We start from the raw sequence: 20,595 nt of genomic DNA, 5'->3' as shown, positions 1-20,595 counted from the left end.
TCCGTTATGTGTATAGGTATTTTCCTACAACTAGTTCCTTCCTTACCAAGAGACAATGACTACTGCTACTACTATCTCCACCCCACCCTTACTTCTGCTATAATGCTACTATAGTGCTATTGCTACTGCTGCTGCTGCTACTTCTCTACTACTACTACTAGTACTACTACTACCACATCACCACCGCCACCACCACCACCACCACCACCACCACCACCACCACTACTACTATTACTACAAATAATAGCCAGTACTTATATAATATTTTAGGCTTGCAAAGCACTTTACATATATTAACTGATCTAAGTCTATCACTTTAACCCTACTTATTATGCAGGATTAATAAAATACTGTGAATATAAATGGCCATATTTTCAAATAATGTAATTTTAAAATATAAAGTTTTTATTTTGAAAGTTTATTTTTTCTTTGACTTTACACCACATTTATTTCTAAATATATCATCTCTTCCTTCTTTATCCACTGTGTCATCCTTTATATAAAAGTTTAAAAAAGAAATGCACAAGCAAAATAATTGGCTGTACCTAACAATGAAGTATATTATAAAAATAGATTCAACTTCTGCAAAGAAGGGAGGGAGGTGTATTTCTCTCCCAGTTTCTGGGGCCAAGCTTGATTATTCCAATTTCATTGCATTAAATTTGGTTTTATTGACTTTCTATTTATATTAACATATTCATTGGATATATTGTTTCCTGGTCTGCTTACTTTATTTTGTACCACTTTATAGAAATTTTCCTATTTTCTATGAATTCTTCATATTTGCTGTTTCTTATTGCATAGTAGTATTTCATTACTTTAATGCAAGTTGTTTAGACAATATCTAGTCAATGGCCACCTCCTTGGTTTCCATTTATTTGCTACTCCAAAAAGTGCTGTTATGAATATTTTAGGACATATGGACTTTTCTTTTTTATATTTGATCTTTCTCAAAGTATTTCCTTGGCACTGGGATCTCTAGCTCAAAGGTTTTGGAGAGTCAGAGCCTTCCCCACCCCTACTTCCAAAAGACCTTAAATCCTCACTTAGAAAGATAGGACACCTCTCTTTTCCTCTATATCCAACAGCTCCACCAATCTGGGTCTTCCATTGCTGCCATTTTCATACTTAGTAGAGGGGAGACATGCAGCACTGGCTACTCCAGGGTCAATTTGGAGGAGAGGAAGAGAAACACCAGCACCAGCACCAGTTTTAGATGCTGTTATTTATAGCAGTGTGTGCAAAACTTGGTAGCCATCTTAAAGCATTTAAAGGTCTGTCATGGGAAAGAGGGCTTAGATATGTTGTTCTGTGCTCTAGAAAGCCAAACTTAAAATAAGGGGCAGAAGCACAGAGACAGGTTTGGACTTGAGGAGTTCTCCCCAAGTAGAATGTGGCCATGAGCAGCTTTTAGCTGCAGTCTTCAAGTAGAAGTTGGATGATGACTTATTAGGTCTCCTGCAGAGGGAATTCTTGCGAGGTTAGAGATTGGGTTCAGTAGCGCCAGAGATCTACCTGGGAGGGAAAAATACATGCCTACTCCCCAGTCACTCAGTAACTACTTGGCTTTGAAATAAGCCTGGGTTTCTATAAAGACAAAGTAGGCTCCCCAGGCAGGAGCACATGGGTCCCAGAAGGTAATGCCATTCCTCAAAAGGAAGGGGCAGACATCAAGGTGCCTGGAGTGATGAGGTGGGGGCAGTGCTTGGGGAGGTGCCTACAGTGTTGTGTGGGGCATATTAATGTCTTTGGCAGAGCTCATGAGGCACTGACGTGGACATTGGGAGTACCTAGTTTTGCGTTAAGCTGTGTCCAGCATACTGAGTCCACTGTCCAGGGGGTTTAGACTAGCGTGTGATTGATGCTGGAGCCATGGCACCGGCGATGCTTGGCTTTTCTCCTTCAGTCTAAGCCTCCTTCAGCTTTTCTGCCAAGGGGATTCAGCCCTGGGTTCACCTCCCCAGGAAGCCTTCTGGGACACAGCCCCAAATTGATCTATTGACATACTGCCTAGCTTGTCTGTACAGTTCAGAAACTAACTTTCTAATCAATTAACAAGCATTCACTATTCCCTTTTCAAGTTCTAGGCACTCCGGCTAAACACTAGGTGTATAAAGAAAAAAGTAAAACAGTCCCTGCCCTCAAGGACCTTATATTCTAAAGAAGGTGACAATGTGTCCATACACACACACACACACACACACACACACACATATACATATATAAGTATGTATATATATATGTGTGTGTGTATGTATATATATATATCTGTATATATATACATACATATATATGTTTTATATATATATATATATGTGTGTGTATATATATGTATATATATGTATATGAGACATTTTTCCAAGCTGACACTATGCTAGGAAACTTTAGAGGGGAAGACATTAAGAACCAGAGCTAGTTCTTTTAGAGGGGTGCAGAAACAGTAAAGGCCTCTTTTAGAAGGTACCTGCTTGAGCTGAATCTCACTGAAGGGAGCCAAGGATTCCAAGAAGGCAGAAATGAGGAGATAGCCAGTGCAAAGATGTGATGATGGGACATGAAGAATCCTATGTGAAGAAAAGCAAGTAGACTTGGGCCTCTGAGTGCCAGGAGGTGAGTAATATGTAAGAAAACTAAAATGATAGTAAGGCAACACGTTGTTAAGAGGTTTACATGCCAAACAGAACTTTATATTCCATCCTGGGGTAATAGGGAGCCACTGGACTTTTTAGGCAGTAAGCTACCTAAATTTGAGATGAATAAAATAACTCTGCACGTAAGAATTATGAATTCCTCATGTAAATACTGCCTATGCTTAGAAAAGTGGATTCAATATCTACACAGCAAAGGAAGAAGATTTCCTATTAAAGCAGAACCACATTTTAGCTTTAATGAATCAAAATTTGGAATTTTAAGAGAAGCATTATTGATTCTACCTCCAATCAATACAGCTAAATTGTTTGCTGTGGATTCTTGGAAAGAAGTCAGAGATCTTTTCATGTACCCTCTCCCCGTCCAATAGAATATATATTGGTTCCCTCAGCTTTTGTGCTTGGAAATTATTAACCCACTTGATAAATCCATGTTTGGGTTCTATTCATCAGAAGGACAAAATGGCACCATTTTTCATATTGAATTTGCTCAGTTTAGACATTCCGTTTCCCAGATATTTGTATTTTCAGTCACTTCCTTAGATTTGTCCACACTGACACCATAAATGAATGAAATCTGAAATAAATATGGGGTTAATTGCTGTATGGGTCAGTTTTTCAGAGTACTTGAATTATGTCTGGTTTCCTAGTAGACCTTCCTTTCCTGTTATTGTTTCCTAAACAACTTTAAATGCCTGTTGTTTTTATTTTATTATCTGTCATCAGTATGTTAGAAAGATTTGATTGATACCATAGAAGGGAAAGGGACCATTCTGTTTATCTGACTTAACAAAGGGAACCAGACCCTCAAGCCTCCTTACAGATGTACGGAAAAACTGGAGAACCATCAGAAACGTTTTCAGCCACACATTAAATTATGAAATACATAAAATTTAGGAGGCAAAATCCAGTTCAATTTAATAAAATATATCACTTTTCTATAGCTTACCAAATTTTGGGGAGGTTGATGATGCATGATTAAAGGGATCACATGTAATATAATCATGAAAGCCCAGCCAAAAGCAAGCAATTGTGTGGCCCTACATAAGGTTTAGAAATTACCCCTTTCCTTATCTCCATCTCCCTTAACATCCTCTGGTTGCTTTGACCATATCAGGTATGACATCCCAAGACAAAATAAAATGTCTACGTGCAGCAGAGATTGTGACTTTCTTGTGTTAAACATATGGGTGTTTATACAAAAAAAGCAATGTTAATGGCTGATTCTTGAATCTTATGCCCTATCTTGGACTTTTAACTCCATGAGAAAGACAATTATTTAATTGAATAGTTATTTGAAAGGTATAAACAAAAAAAAAGGAAAAAGGAAAGATAATTAAATCTTAGTAAAATCATCTTAATAACTCTTTCCCCATATGGCAGGACTTTAAAATGGGGTCATTGCAATAGGTGACTACTGAGAACCTTTAGGGGTTTTGAATTTACACTATTTAAAGTCATGTTTCTACCCAGATTTCATTTTTCCAAATGCTAGAGACTTTCAGACTGGCAGAAAAACTACTCCAGCTAGAATGTAGCCTTCCATTGTATTCTGCTGTGGGGTTTTCTCTGCTTTTTTGTGTTATGCAGAGAGGAAACCGAGTCGCATGGCCAATGTTATTTTCATTGGCCTTCTGGGGAATGCTGTGCATAATGCAGCCTGCTGCTTGATTACTGCAGGGACAAACTCCTGAGTTGATCAACCCATCTACTGTTGAAAGCTGTGCCTCTAAAATATTATAAGCTCAAGTATCAGAGGGGAACAGTCTGACAAGCCAGAAACATTTTCCTATTTGGAAAGTATTTTTTTTCTTCTTTTTCATCCTTACTCCCAATGGCATTCATGCTGTCCAGAATTAAGAATAGCACGAAAGCCACAGAGGCTTCACTGTCTAACACTAATCAGGATTTTGATTTATTTGCTTTGGAAAATGTGCCGCATGCAGCGTTTTCATTTTATGAGCCTGCCCAATATCTCTATGAGCCAGCATTTTTTTTTCTCCCAGTAATTCAGCAGGGGCTGTGTGCAGATGCCAGGAGGCTGATAGGAATTAATGATCTCTTGTAAAAGGGTTGCCTTAGTTTGGCTTTCCACTTTAACTGTATCCATCTTTGTAACATCTTCCTTATTGTCACATATGTTTCTGCAGGGGCTATGCTATGCATTTATAAGATTTAATTAGAGTTCTGTTAATGGCATGTTAATGTGGAAACGTCATTTGGAGACTAAGCAACTGTTGGGGTGGTGCAAGATTCGAGTGTTTCCAGGAAAGTGGTCTCAGATATGTTTTATTTTATTTTCTTAAGCATCAGGGATAAATGTTATGTTTACACATTAACCTTCCATTTCAAAACAACTGAATCAAGTCCCCACTTTCCAACCTGATGAAATGTCAAAGACACATCTTGTCATATTTTCTGCTATAAATGTTGGATTTTTATCCATACAAAAGTTGTTTTCTCTTCTTTATATAGTTGTAGCATAAGGGCAATTGATATGATTCACTAATGTATGAATGCATTTTTTTTTAGATCATGGCATTTCACAAGTGTGCTCCATTTTTTCCCTGACATTGAATTACTGAAGTTATCTATTTGTCAATTTGAGTATTTCATATTTTATAGATATTCATCCATTTCTTTTGTATATTTTGTTCAGATGAAATTTTCCTGCCTTATATTCTATTTAAAGAAAAAAAAAACCACTTCATTATTTATTGTGGTTTCTCCCATCTTGTTTTTGATTTTTGTTAATTTGGTTTTCCTTTCTGTTTCAGTTAAATTAACCAACAGTATGGAAACTATACTGGCATTTAAAAAATAAAACAGCTTTATATTTTTTCTCACTAGTTCAACAATGTTGGGTTGGTACTGTTTTTTTACCCTCTTTTAATTCTGTTCATTTCCCATTTGATTATGTGATTATTGTGGTTGAAATAAATATGCCAGTTTTCTTATATGTATATAATCTGCTATGAAAACTCATTCTTTTTCTCCATTAGTAAAAGTCAAGTAAATAATTTATTCTGTAAGAACTCCTTTATATTATTTTCATTACTTTAATATAGTTTGTTATTTCTATAATTTAGTATTTATCTCCTCATTCATAAACAAGTCCTCATTATTTGATAATATTCACTTTTCTATTATTATTTTAATTGCATTATATTCTATGAAAGTAGTTTTTGCTTTTATTTCTATTCTTTATAACATAGTATGTGATCAATTTCATAGATGCACAATCAAATCACAAGCACTCAAATTGGGTATAAAATAATTTCTCCAATATATCCATTCATTTCTCTTCAATTACATTTTCAGTATTCTTTTGAATTATGGGAAACTGTACCCACACAAATTTTCTAACTTACTTTAGCCTTGCTGATACTGCCAAAATGTCTTAGAAAAGCCTGGTGTTTCTATATAATCTCAATCTATACAACTACATATGTATGTATGTGTGTGTGCGCACACATGCATATAACCAGATACATAATCACATATATGTATATAACCATGTACATGCATGTAAGTTTATATAGCAATATATATAACTATAATTACAATATTAACTATATATAAACTTATGTATGTATATATATTCAGATCTATTATTTCAATAGTACATTGGTAGAAACTCTTTTTGCTGATATAGATTTGAAATTCATACATAACTTCATAGTCTTAGAGAATTATGTGAGATTCTACTACACTCTCAAAATTCCTTTGCCACACCTCCATCATTCCCCATTTCTAATCAGGGTGACTACCTGCCTACTCTTATAAGCCCCTAAATGTGCAAATATGATTTTTCTGCCACAGATTTTGAATATGTTTGCTTTGCTAATGAAAATAAAAATAGTTGGTGAGTTATGCCAGTACAATTTTTATTTATCCTGTCACATTTTAATGGTGCCAATATTTTTATTCTGTTTCAGTTTCCTTCTTTTCTTAACAAAAAAATAATGCTGTCTTTGATCTGAATAAAGCATATGGCAACCTGAAATGTAGCTCCAAAAATTTAAAGAACAGACTAAATACACACACACACACACACCACGCACACACATATCATGGTGGAGCTTAGGAGAGAGAATACAATTCCTTTGGAAGTACATTCAAATATGTATAACTATATAAGCATATACAGATACATACTTCTTATCAATCCAAAGGTGGATAAATGATGTCAAAATGCAATATTGTTAGTGTGAATAGAATAATGGTGTTACTTTAATTTCTTCATGTATAATATAGATAAGGATGATTTTTTGTTCCATGGGGTATGTATCCTTTGAAGGTTATATGAACAACAGAATGTCCTGAATGGGCCATTTGAAAATTTGAAAATGAAATACAATAAATAAGTCGGGAATATTAGTGTCTAGTTCCAAGTGGAAGCAATTTTTAAAAGGTTAACATTTACAGTGGCAGCAAATTCCCAGAACATACTTTTGGTGATAAGAACCCATATGTTGGATGATTTCATAAACTGTTAGACTACAAGTTGCACATAATTCAGATAATTCCTTCAGGGGCTTAGGTCATTGGAATCTGTATGTGTATTACGAGCAAGAGCGGGGGTGGGGGGAAGTAATCTAATATAAATTGGATACTTGCAACAAAGTTAGAATTAATGAACCTATAAAACATAATTCTTAACTGTCTTGAAGATATTCATGTTGACATAGTTTATGTTTGAGATAGTCATTGGCTGCCCCTTAAAGAACATCCAGTTAATTACTGAGAGACTAGGGAGATATTTCCTCATGTTCCTTACTTTATAAAATAAAAGGACTTACATTGATTTGAAATGCATATTGCGCGCATGCGCACACACACACACACACACACACACACACACACACACACACACACAAATCTTTTCCCCACAAAGTTTTTTCAATCTTCAATCTCATTCTTCTTGACCTCTCTACTGTTTGATACCAGCAATAACTTTTTTTTCCCCCCTTGATACTCTTTTTTTCTCTCCGTTATCATGGGTTCTTTTTCCTTCCTGTCTAACTACTCCTTTTCATCCTCCTTTACTGGATCTTTATCCATGTCAGCTGAATATGAGTTTCCTAGAAAGCTTTCTTCTGGGCCCTCTTCTTTCTCTATTCTATTTCACTTAGCTGATCTCATCAGCTCCCATAAATTCAATTATCATGTCTTTGCTGATGGTTCTCAAATCTACTTCTCCAGCTCTTACTACTTTCTAACTAACAACATTTACTTCCACAAGATTTTGAGTTCCAAATTTTCTCCCCATCTCATCCTTCCCTCCACGCTAAGACGGCCTCGTGCATTCTGAATGTCAGTTCCCCTAATCTGCCCTCAGATCTGACCCAGATGCAAGCACAGGCAAAGCAAGAGAATCCTTCCTCAGCACTAGCAAAGGGATCCCTGCAGTCAGCCACTCGATTCCCCAACTGTCTGTGGGCCAAGAGCTCTGGGAAGCAGATGCTGCCCTGGGACTGCCCCAGGACTAGGGCTGGGACCTAGCTTCTCTCTCACCAAGGTCACAGACTTTTCCTACTGACCTGCTAAGTTCTCTTTGGCATTCCTGGGTTGAGAAGTCTGGAAACCACCACTGTTGCCTGTGATTCAGTCCTCTGAGGCCTGCTTCAGGTCTGTTGTGCCTGCACACTCATGCTGAACTGTGTTCCTCTCCCTGCCTGTCGCAATAGACCTTTTCAATCAATCACCCAGGTTATCTTGGGCTGGAAATTTGTTTCACGCTTTCTTTTTGTGAGTTCTGCTGCTTTAGAATTTGCTTAGAGCCATTTTTTTTTTTTACAAATATTTGGAGGGCTTTGGGGGAGAGCTCAAGAAAGTCACTGCTTTTACTCTGCCATCTTGGTTTTGCCCCCACTCCATCTTTTATCTGCACATTTTCTTTTTTCTTTTTAAATTTGATTGATATGTTTTGTTTTCAAATTTACAAATATTTATAGATTATTCCCATTTTATGAGATCTCTTTTTAACAATAAAATAATTAAGTAAAATTAATAATATAGTAATTCATCTGAAATTGCACATAACATTTCATGCATGTAACACTTCTCACCTCACTTAAAAAAATTAACAGAAATCAATGTTCTCTCCTTCCCACCCCAACCACTAAAGTAAAAAAAAAAACCAAAACTACAAATTTCTTTTACCAAATATACATAGTCAAAAAAATAAATTCCTACAGTGGCTATATACATACTTATATAATACATATAATACATAATACTTATATAATACATATAATACCTTGTGCATGTCTTCTTTGAGGGATGTTCCATCATCAGTCCTCTGGAATAATGAATGGTCATTGTTTTGACCATGATTCTTCTGGCATTCGAAGTTATTAGTTCTCACATTTTATCCTTTTATACACTATTATCCATCTGTTCATTTCACCCATCAGTTTATAAAGGGTTTCAAAAATATTCGCTTTTAGAATGCTGATGTTATAGTATAAAGTGTTCTGGTTCTTCTCACTTCATTCTATATCAGTTCATATAAGTCTTGCTATATCTTTTAGAAATCATCATCTCATTTTTTATATCACAATAATACCTCATCATATCCACATGTTACAACTTATTCAGCCATTCCTCAACTGATGAGCATTCTCTTAGTTTCTAGTTTTGTTTTGTTTTGTTTTTTCTATCTCGAGACAAGTTAGAATTAATGAACCTACAAAAAAAAAGTACTGCTGTTTTTTTTTGGGGTACATAAAAGGCTTTTTCCTCTTTCCTTTCTCTCTTTTATGTATAACCCATGCACTGGAATATCCAGGTCAAATAATATTCGTGACTTACTACTGTTGTCTATAATTCCAAATTGCTTTCCAGAATGATTGTACCAGTTCACAGATTCATGGAGTGCATCAATGTTCCTGTTTTCCCACTTCTTTGTTATCTTAGCTACTCTGATGAGTATGAGATGGAATCTCAAATTGCTTTAATCTGCATTTCTCAGATTGGTAGTTAATTTAAATATATTTCCCACATGGCTATAGATTGCCTTGTTTTCTTCCATTTAAAAATGCCTGTTCACATTCTTGGACAATTTATCAATTGGAGAATTACTGTGTTTCTTATACATTTGAATAAATTTCTTAAATATCTTGGAAATGAGACTTTTAACAAACCAACTTGCTGCAAAGATTCTTTTTTCCCCCAATTGTTTCCTTTTTGATCTCAGTTTCATTAGACTTGTTTGTGAAAAAACTTTTAAATTTTACATAATTAAAATTTTCTATTTTATCTTCTGTAATCCTCTCTATCTCTGTTTTGGTCATGAACTTTTACCCTATCCATATATTCTGTTCCTTCCCCACATTTCTCTAATTTGTTTAGGAAGTGACCTTCTATAACTAGGTTACCTATTCATTTAGAGTTATCTTTTTATAAAGTGTGAGATATTGGTCTAAATCAAATTTCCTCCATATTACTTTACAAGAAGTTTTCTTTTAAAATAATGAAGCCATATCCCTGTGTTGGGGTCTTTATGTTTATCAAATATTAGGGTATTAAATATGTTTTCTTCTCTATGCTGTATACCTAATCTGTTCCAGTGATTTCTGTCTCTTTGTCTCGGTCTCTCTCTCCCAAATTGTTTTTTAAAATTAATGCTTTGTAGCATAGTTTATGATCTGGTGCTGCTATCCCTACTCCCTTTCATTCCTATTTCTTTTCATCATTTCTCTTGATGTTCTTAGTATTTTTTTCCTAGTTTTATAAAGTAATCCTTTGGCAGTTTGTTTCATATTACATTAAATAGGTAGAATAATTTAGGTATTACTGTCATTTTTATTTTATTGATTCATCATACCCATGAGCAATTAATAGTTTCCCTAATCATTTAGGTCTGTCTTTAAGTAAACATTTTTTCCTAGTTGTAGTTATATAGCTCTTGTGTGTATGTTGAAAAGTAGGCTCCCTAGTATTTTATACATTTTATAGAAGTTTTAAGTGTTTTTCCACTGAATGTCCCCTATGCCCAGAATTCACCCCAACCTCATCTCTATTTCCTGGATTTCTTAGCTTTCTTCATAACCTAGCTAAATTTTTTGTACAAGAAATCTTATCCAATCCACTTTAATGTGACTATCTTCCTTCTATTGACTCTTTAATTTTTCCTGTATATAGTTTGTGTGTGTGTATGTATGTAGTATGTCTATGTATGGAAACATTATTGAAAATAGATGAAGTTACTATCATTTTTATTTTCTCTGGAACAAAAGTCTTCCTTTCATTTTATGTGCAATGGCATAATATTGGTTATTCTCATTTTTTCCTGTATATGGCTTGTTTGTGCATATTTTTCTGGATGCTGTCTCTGTGAGCCCCTTGACTTTAGGGACAGGACAGTCTGTTGCTCTTCTTTGTTTCCTCAATACTCACCACAGTGTCAGACACGTAACAAGTACTTAATAAATGCTCATTGATTGACAGATATGTCACATCATTGTGTACTTGTTTACAGATTGCTTTGAATTTGTGATTTTGGGTCCAGTTTCTGATTTGGATTACGGCATATAAATATATATATATATATATATATATATGTATATATATATACATATATATATATACACAGACACACACACATATATACACATATATATATACACATACATACATACATATATGTATATATGTATATACACACACATACATATATATGTATATACACACACACACACACATATATACACATATGTATGTATAAATGAGGGAATTGGACTAAGCAATCTGTAAGGCTTCCTTCTAGTGACTTCTATGTCTCATTGATCTCTTGTAAACCATTACTGTGTACTCATGGAAACTGAGGCCCAGAAAGGTTAAGTGATTTACCCAAGGTATCACAGGCAGAGCTGTGATTTATCTGTGATCTTAAGGCCCCATATCTGTTTTACTCACAGATTCACAGACAACAGTGCAATCTGACCTCTGGAGAAATAACTATCAGATCTTGAGAGAACAGCTATGAGCCTGGTAGAAAATAAAAAGGTCCATGGGATTTACCTTTAGCTGTGGGTACTTTTATTTCTTAGTTCTTTTAATGTTTTTAGACAACCTGAATTGAAAAATAGTTCATCTTTTTATGATTTATATATATATATATATATATATATATATATATATATGTAATCTATATTTTCCCTTCATCTTCTCAGAATTTTATTTAATGTAATAACTTTGGTTATCTGACTTCCAGACTCATTGTAGATCATAAAGAAAAAAAAACCATAAAGGATGAAGAGGACAAAAGGAAAAGAGATATCTGATATGTTAACAGCAAGAGAGGGAAGAGAAAAAACCCTAAAAAAGTAGACATAGAACTATGTTATAGCATTATGCAATAATGGACCTCAATCATGATGGCCTCCAATGATCAAGAAAAGTTTAAATCATGTTTGATGTATTTTGTTTAAAAAGACAGACAGATATGTCACATAACTATAAAATATGCCCTTCAAAATGGGTTCAAGTCGAAGTGTTAGTTTTTGAGATTTATCAGTTATTTCATCAGAAATGATGGGTTGTCCTCTGCGAATATGGAGATTGTACCCACATCAGTAAGATTGCAGCTGCATATAGCTATCTAAATAAGGAACATACTATTCACTCAAAACTGCTGAATAAATATATTACTTTACAAAGCTCTCCTCTGAGAAAGCTTCGTGAGCAGCCAGGTGGCACAGTAGATATAGTACTGGGCCAGGAGTTAGGAAAAATTAAGTTCCAATCTGGCTTCAGACATTTATTAGCTGGGTGACCCTGGGCAAGTCACTTTTTTAGTTCCCTCATCTGTAAAATTTAAGATAACAATAGCATCTACTTCCCAAGATGGTTGTGAGAATAAAATGAGATATTTGTAAAGCACAGGGCTTGATATAGTTAGTGTTTTATAATCATACTTTAGCTATGATTGTTATTATTATTATTTTTGTGTACATAATAGAAAAAGCTCAGTAAACCCCTACATAAAAATGCATGAATGAACAAATGAATGAATAAATGGTAAATGAGAAGAGTAATTTGTAGCTGAAATGAGGCCTCTTTTATGCAATTATGAATTATTTTGTCACTACTTTTACCTACTATGTGAAGAAAGATGACTCCTGGGCCAGCTATCCTTCTCAGTCCTGACTGTCTATCAAACCAGAATCAAACCAAAAGGGCAGAGTAGTTATTTATGTGTGATGAAATATGGAATTGCTTTCTCAAATTATTTAAGTGATAGGTGTTCTTTTTCCTTTATTATTTTACTAAATTCTTAGACCTTTAGCCTACAGCCCAGTGTCATGGGATTATTGGATGACAGAGTAGCAGCATATGTTTGCACTTTTTTTTAAACTTCCTACAATCTGGTTTCTGACCTCATCATTCCATCAAAACTGGCCTACTAATGGCCAAATCCAATGACCTTTTCTTAATTCTTATTATCCTTGGCCTCTCTGAAGCCTTTGATATTGATCGCCTTCTTCTACCTGACACATTCTTCTCTCTAAGTTTTTGGGACTCTTTCCTGTTTCTTCTACTTATCTGAATGTTCCTTCTTGATCTCCTTCGCTGGATTCCCATTAAATCATACACACTAACTATGGATATCTCTCAGAGTGGTGTCCTAGACTCTTTTCTGTTCTTGCTCTATACTACTTTACTTGGTGATCTCATCAGCTCTTATGACTTTAATTATCATCTCTACACTGACTATTTCCAAATCTACCTAACCAATCCTACCCTTTGTGCTGACTTCCAATCTCAAATCTTCAACTGTCTTTCAGTCATCTCAAATCAGATGTCCAACAGACATGTTAAACTCAACATGTCCAAAACTGGACTCATTATATTTTCTATAAACCCTCCCTCCTTCCAAACTTCCCTGCTATTGAGGGCACCACCATCTTCCCAGACCTCCAAGCTCTAGGTATCAGTCTCAAATTCTCATTATGTCTCACCCTGCATATCTCGTATATTGCCAAGAATTGCTAACTTTATGTTTGCAAAATCACACAGTTAATTCCCCTTCTTTCCTCTGATACTGTCACTACCCTAGTAGAGGCCTTCATAACCTCATACCTGGATTATTACAATAGCCTGGTGGTTAGTTTGTCTGCCATAAGACTCTCCTCATTCCAGCACATTCTCCATTCAGCCACCAAAGAGATTTTTCCAAAGCTCCAGTCCAACCACAATCTCTCATACTCAATAAACTTGAGTGGTATCATTTTCATCAAATACAAAATCCTATGTTTGACATTCAAAGCCATTCATAACTTACCTCCCATTCTTTTCAGTCTTCTTATGCCTTCTACCCCACTACTTCCACTTGCTCTTCCTTGTAGTGATGTTGGCCTATTTGCTCTTCCACAAACAAGATTTCTCAGCCTTAGGCATTTTCTTTGGCTAACCCCTATACCTGGAACGCCCCCCTTCCTCATGTCCACCTACTGATTTCCTTCAAGCCCCAAATAAAATCCTACCATCTATAGGATGCCTTTACCAATCCCTCTTAACTCTAGTGCTTTCTGTCTCTTAATTATTTCCTATTTATCTTGTATATAGCTTATTTGTTTGTTTGCTTGTTGTTTCCTCATAGTAGATAGTGAATTCCTGAAAGGCAGAGACTATATTTTGCCCTTCTTTATATTCCCGGGGCTTAGCACTGTGCCTGGTATATTACAGGCACTTAATAAATGTTTATTGACTGACTGACTAAAAGCTAGAAGAGAACTTTGAGATTACCTAGTCTAACCTGCTCATTTTATAGATAAGCCACTGTAGAGGCTAAGTGATTAGAATAAGAGTTTGTATCAAGGCTTTTCAGTTCCCAATTCCATGCTCTTTTTCCAGGGCTAACTGGCTGGCTGTTTCCTTCCTTTTTTTTTCCTTCCTTGCTTCTTTCCTTCCTTTTCTCCTTCTATCATGTGCACTAGGAAATTCCATGAATAGATTTAAATGAATTTATGTTATAAAACCCAAAGTAAGAATCAGAGTCAATAAACATTCTTTGAGGGCCTAAATTATGTTAAGTGTTGAGGATACAAAAAAAGACATAAGATATCCCTTCCCATCAAGAAGCTCAGAATCTAAAGGTGGAGACAACACATGAAAAAGGGTGGTGGTGGGGTTATTAGGCCCTGGGGCATGATGATGTCATGCCAGGGTATGAAATGATCTGGGAAAGTATGAGTTGCTGAGTTGATTTCATCTTGCAAAATGATGCGATAATGAAGAGCAAGAAACAAGCCTGGCGGGAAATCATGAGGAAAATATTATCCTTAAACGTAGAAGGATCACGGAAGGAATTTCCAATGTCTCGCCCACCTCTCCAACCAATGAGAGGGAATCGGTTGGGAGGTGCTGAGGAGGTATAAGTTTTTGAGTTGATTTCACCTTACAGATTTTCAGCATAAGCAGAGAGAATTACTACCATTTTCATAGAGATGAATGATTATTATCAAACTGTTCAATATAAGGGAAAGTCTGACCAATATAGAAATAATATTTAGGAATATTTTTATGTTTTAAGAAATATAGGAGTCCAATATAGAAGTAAGCGCTCAGTGCAGAAGTACTTACTCATGTGTTTCACTCATCTTCCAGGTTTGGGGCTGGATATGCTGTCAAAGTTTGGCTAAGCCAAGAAACAAGTCAACATAATGCCGTCTCTGATGGTCTCAAACTCCATTTCCCTGGAATCCAATTTAAGGTAGTACTGAAATTCTCAGTCACTGTTTTGAAACACCGTTTGATGATCTCTGGTGAAAAGGACTATTTAATATGTCTTTCCATGCTTTCCTTTCTATTTCTATGATGTAATAGACAAATAGAATTGCTTTGGCCACATTATAAGACACAGGAAATCCCTGGGTCTCCATGATAACACGAGCTGCTGGTTTTGTTCAGCAACTCCAAAGCAAATAAAGCAGCTTGTCGTGCATAGCTAAAGTGGATACTATTGTTGCCGCTTCTTTCTATTCCCCAGACGTATCCCTCATACAAAACTATTATTTTCAGAGTGCCAGATTTTAATAGGTGATTAAAAATATGCTGGTTTTTGCTGGGTTTTAAATGCTCTAGGGCTTTGCAAAATGTGTGGTTTTAGAATAAATGTAAAATTATTTCAAACTCTCCAAGAATACCATTGTGTATGTGGAAAAAAAAATAAGTCAATCACTTTACTTCCAGCCTACTTGGGACACTGTTTTGTTGGTTTCTTTATGCTTATTTTCAACCTTCCTTCCTTCACTTGCATGTCATTTATCATTAAAGTTTTAGTGCCCATATTCAATATATTATATTCTCTGAGCAGAAATTGTTGGGTATAAGATTGTACCCTTTCCCCACTATCATCTATATGGCCATCCTGTTGGCTCTTTATCATCATACATCAGGAGCTTGCTCCCCCCCACTGCAAAAACTATCATTCCAATTCCCTGATTTCAGTTGGTTTTCCAGAAGGCAATACTATAAATTTATTTATTTATTTGTTTGTTTTTCTTCATGCTCTGTTCAAACATAGTAAAGTTTTCCTCTCTCTGGAAAAAATGAAATCAAGAACATTCAGTTCAACTTCTTTTTCTCACTTCCACTCAGATTAGTCACCAGCAATAAATATTAGTTGTACATCCTCTAGATGAAAGGCTGGCCTGGTTTAAATCATGTACTGTTGGCAGAATCCTCAGCAATTCTGTAGATTTTGATGGCTTTATTGTTTACTAATTCACATGTTGTGATTTGGTTTTTAGGGACAACGCCTTAATTTATTGGAGTTCCATGTGCCACAAAGATGGGGGTGCTTGGCAGACTTATTCAAAGTTCTAGAGAACAATAAGACTTTGCTGAACATCAAACACTACTCTATTAACCAGACTACTTTAGAACAGGTAATGTGTTTCAGAGTAAACACTTTGTATTTGGAGTTTTCCATCTGGTATTTTTAGACACATAAAACACTGGTCAAATTCTCTTAGTAAACATAAAATATTAGAAGCTACATTAACTTTTTAAAAGTCAAATATGTGGTTTTGGTATATCATTGATTTTTTCTAAAACTATGATTCTTTTTGGCAAAATGGTTTTATTTTATACTGAATATAAACATAATAGTAATAATAATAGATAATAATTATATTGAGCATTAAGATTTATAAATCAATTTACATATGACATTTCATATGATCCTCACAGTATTCTTGTCAGGTAGTTGCCATTACAATTTCCATTTTGCATATATGGAAACTGATAGAGGTTAGGTGACTTACTCAGGGTCATGAAGAAATAGTAAGTGGCTGAACTTGTTAAATCTCGGGCTCCATATACTATGTTAGCTAACAGTTACCTTTGATAGAATCCTAATATAACTTGACCCCTTTTTATGTGAATTCAAATGTATCACAGGTGAAAGTTATCCCTCTTATGCATACAGTTGTGTGCAGGAGCATAAGCATATGCATGTAGGCATGCATGCAAACACATAACACAGATAGTCGTTAAACTACTTACTCTAACAAACAAAAGTCACTGATATAACATAAATTATAAGGTGACCATTAGTGTTTCCTTTTCCAAAATGAGAAAAAATATTGTGTAAAGTACACACACAAATACACACACAGAGACACATATGATGTGTGTGTATGTATGCATGTATATATAATATATATGTATATATAAATGACATGTGAAAAAGAAACTTAAATTTTGTTTATACGATACTACGGATTGATAGTCAAGTCACAGGCCTGGCTTTTATTAAAAATAATAACCATATTTACACAGAAGAAAATGTCTAGGTGATTCATTAATATTCTAAATAATTGTCTCATAGGATTTACTTGGAGAAGCAACATGGTAGTGTGAAAAGAATACCAGCCTTGGATTTGGAATATCTCTGTTTGAACCTTGTTTCTATTACTTATTAGTCTGTACAATTAACTAGCTATACGACCCTGGGCAAATCATTTAATCTTTCTAAGCCTCAGTTTTCTCCCTTATAAAATGGGAAAAATGTACTTGTTCCATCTAACAGAAAGAGGCAAATGCTTTGTAGACAATATAGTATGATCTAAAAGTAGCTCTCATTTTATTAGTAATGGATTGCAATTTGTGCCAGACAAGAAAACGAGGTGCAGTGGAACGAAAACTGATTTGGGGGATCTATACAGGGTCAGTGAAAATAGATACAGAAAAATATATTTTAATTTTCACTAGACTGTAAAATTTATCGTGATATTTAATTATGATTAAAAAAACCAAGTTATACTGAGTTCCTTACCCTTTTGCAGCATGCCAAAGGAGCTCATGATAAGCAAACACACACATACACACACACATACACACACACACACACACACACACACACACAGATTAAGAACTTCTAATTTAGAGTCAGAACAATTGGATTCACATCCTACCTGTCACTTATTTGTGAATTCTTGGGCAAATTGTTTAATCTCTCTGAGCCCCAGCTTTCTCACCTCTGAGATTAAAGGGTTGTACTTTGAGAGCTTCTAACATTGCTTCTGTCCCTAAAAATATCTTGTTCTGTAAGGTACCAACATCATTGAGATCACAGATTCATTTAAACATTAAAATATTAGGAAAAGGGATTGGATCTGTGATTTCATTGGTAGAGGGAAATCTCAGATGACAACTCCTTCAACCAATGAAAGTCTATACCTTCTCTGCAACTCACAGTCTTAGAGGGTTACCTAGATCACTAATAGGTTAAGTGACTTAGTTTCATATAACTAATAAGTGTCAGGTGAAGCTTGAATCCAAGTCTTCTTTGTTCTAAGTCCAGCTCTCTATCAATTATTCCATGTTTCCTTGCATCAAATTATTGTTATCGTTATTATTATTAGTAATTGTATTAGAAACAGTAGTAATTTTAATCGATCAATAAACATTTATTAAGCTCAAAAAGAGGCAAAAAATCCCTCAAACCAATCCGTGGTCTTGAGAAGCCCATAATCTAATGGGGGAGACAACAAAGTACAGATACAGTTTCTGAGCTGGAATTTAAAAACATAAATATCTCATCTCTTAATATTGATTGTTTTCAACAAAGGCAAGAATAATTCTGAGAAGTTGAGATTATGGTAGATGGACCACTTCTTTTCATAGCCTTCTAACAACATTCAGTATTTACATTATGTCTTGCAGGTCTTTATTAGCTTTGCTACCCAACAGCAGCAAACTCCTTATCCTACCTTTGAATCTTCATCCGACTACATGCGTCCTCATTCTGTGTCAATCTAGCTTCCAAGAAATACTTCCATCAAAGAAATTCTAAGCAGTTGAAAACAACTCTCCTCCTGGGGGAGGGCTCATTGTTCAGCACCTGAAAGAAACAACCAAGCTCCTCTCTTTACTTTGGATATGAGAATAGTAAGTCTGAGAGGCTAAGTGACTTGTATAAAGCCACACAGATAATTCATGGACTAGATAAGAACCAAGGTCTATTGATTCCTTGTCCAGCTCTATTTTCTTTGGATACATTAACATACTTTGTTTTTGTTTACCAAGTCAAATGAGATCACTTTCAAGTCATGAATTCATTAAGTTATAATGCTGTGACAAAGAAAATGGAGTCTTTCTGTTGCACAAATGATGCTCTCTCTATATATTAAAATACTTATTATTTAACCCTGCAGCCATATTGAATAAATTGAACAAGGTGCCATAACTTATACATGACAGAATTCTCCCTCAGGCCTTCAAGTTTTTAATATTTCTTTTTGGGAAGTGGGAAGAGATTTAATAGTGGTAAATTGTGCTTTTCTTGACTTTGGCCTTAACTTCTTTTGTTTCTAAGAGAAATAGAATTGGATCCTGTGTAATGGAATACAAATAAAAAGCCACAAGGATATAGCATTGGCCAATAACATTTTAGCTAAATGTAAATCTCTTATAAACTTTGTAAAATGAAGTCTTTAAAAATACTGTCATTTTGAGAAGGAATCTACTCTGTATTGAAATAGAATTGTCATTTTAAAATATATATATATATATATTTTTTTAAAATAATCATAATGCATTTATATAGCATGTTAACATTTTCAAGGTGTTTGACACATGTCATATCATTTGGTTTTCCTTAGTCAAGAAGTGGTCAGAATTTCTTAGGGCAGAAATTGTCAACTCATTTTTGTTACTATCACATGGAAACTCAATGGGAGTGGTAGTAGTGGCTAATTTAATTTGTATGTGATTGCTTTGTGCAAATTGAGTGACTAAATAATATTCTGTGTTAATTTAGGAGAATTTTTTTTTCTTTTTGGCAACATATTTTCTTTGCTATAATGGTATATAATTAGAATCTCTCCAGATCCAAGTGTTCTTAATTGCATCATTTTCCAAGGGTAATGCTCAAACCTTAGACCTTCTTAGTCAATCAAGTGGCTTTGAGCCATATCCATGTAATTCTTTCTGAAAGATACTATGGTTTGTCACATTTTAACCAATTTTCATTGTCCAAAGTAGAAAATATAATTATTTTGTATTAAATCTTTAAAAGTTACTGAAATACGACCAATCTTATAGCAGTGAATAAAATAACTGTGCATTAATTTGGCCTGATTCTTGGATGTCATTCTGTTTGTGGTTATATTTTTACTTCTTTGTAGCTTTATCTGTAATCTTTTGGGATCCAATTTAATTCAAGTAAGATGGAAATGAAGCTTCCTTTAAATGTTGAGAAGGCTAAAATAAAATTGAGTTGTAGTATGCTAGATGGTACTGTAGGATACTTTTTCTCAGCTAGAGTATTCATAAAGTTGAAGTTTTAAGGTATGCCATTGAATAATGTCTTTTAAAAATAACAGAGGGAAAACATGCTAAAGACCACATCCCACAAGACTGAATCTAAAAGGTCAAATCTTATGTTAATGTTGAAAATGTCATTGCATCTTTGAATCTTGCTAATGTTTTA

The 20,595-nt window shown here is 34.7% G+C and overlaps 1 protein-coding gene across 1 annotated transcript in view; it reads left to right on the top strand.

Moving 5' to 3' along the window:
* Positions 1-20,308, top strand: part of ABCA13 (ATP binding cassette subfamily A member 13) — a 482,687-nt gene extending 462,379 nt beyond the window's left edge. The window contains 3 exon segments of the mRNA XM_078151686.1: positions 15,264-15,369; positions 16,409-16,546; positions 18,828-20,308. Coding sequence (XP_078007812.1) covers positions 15,264-15,369; positions 16,409-16,546; positions 18,828-18,923 — 340 coding nt within the window. The 3' untranslated portion in view covers positions 18,924-20,308.
* The last annotated feature ends 287 nt before the right edge of the window (positions 20,309-20,595 follow it).

The sequence above is a fragment of the Phascolarctos cinereus genome, unplaced genomic scaffold, assembly GCF_003287225.1.
Source record: "Phascolarctos cinereus isolate Bilbo 61053 unplaced genomic scaffold, phaCin_HiC Scaffold_4;HRSCAF=312, whole genome shotgun sequence".
Classification (NCBI taxonomy): domain Eukaryota; kingdom Metazoa; phylum Chordata; class Mammalia; order Diprotodontia; family Phascolarctidae; genus Phascolarctos; species Phascolarctos cinereus.
The sequence above is the reverse complement of the archived record's forward strand: the minus strand, read 5'-3'. Positions and strand labels throughout refer to the sequence as shown.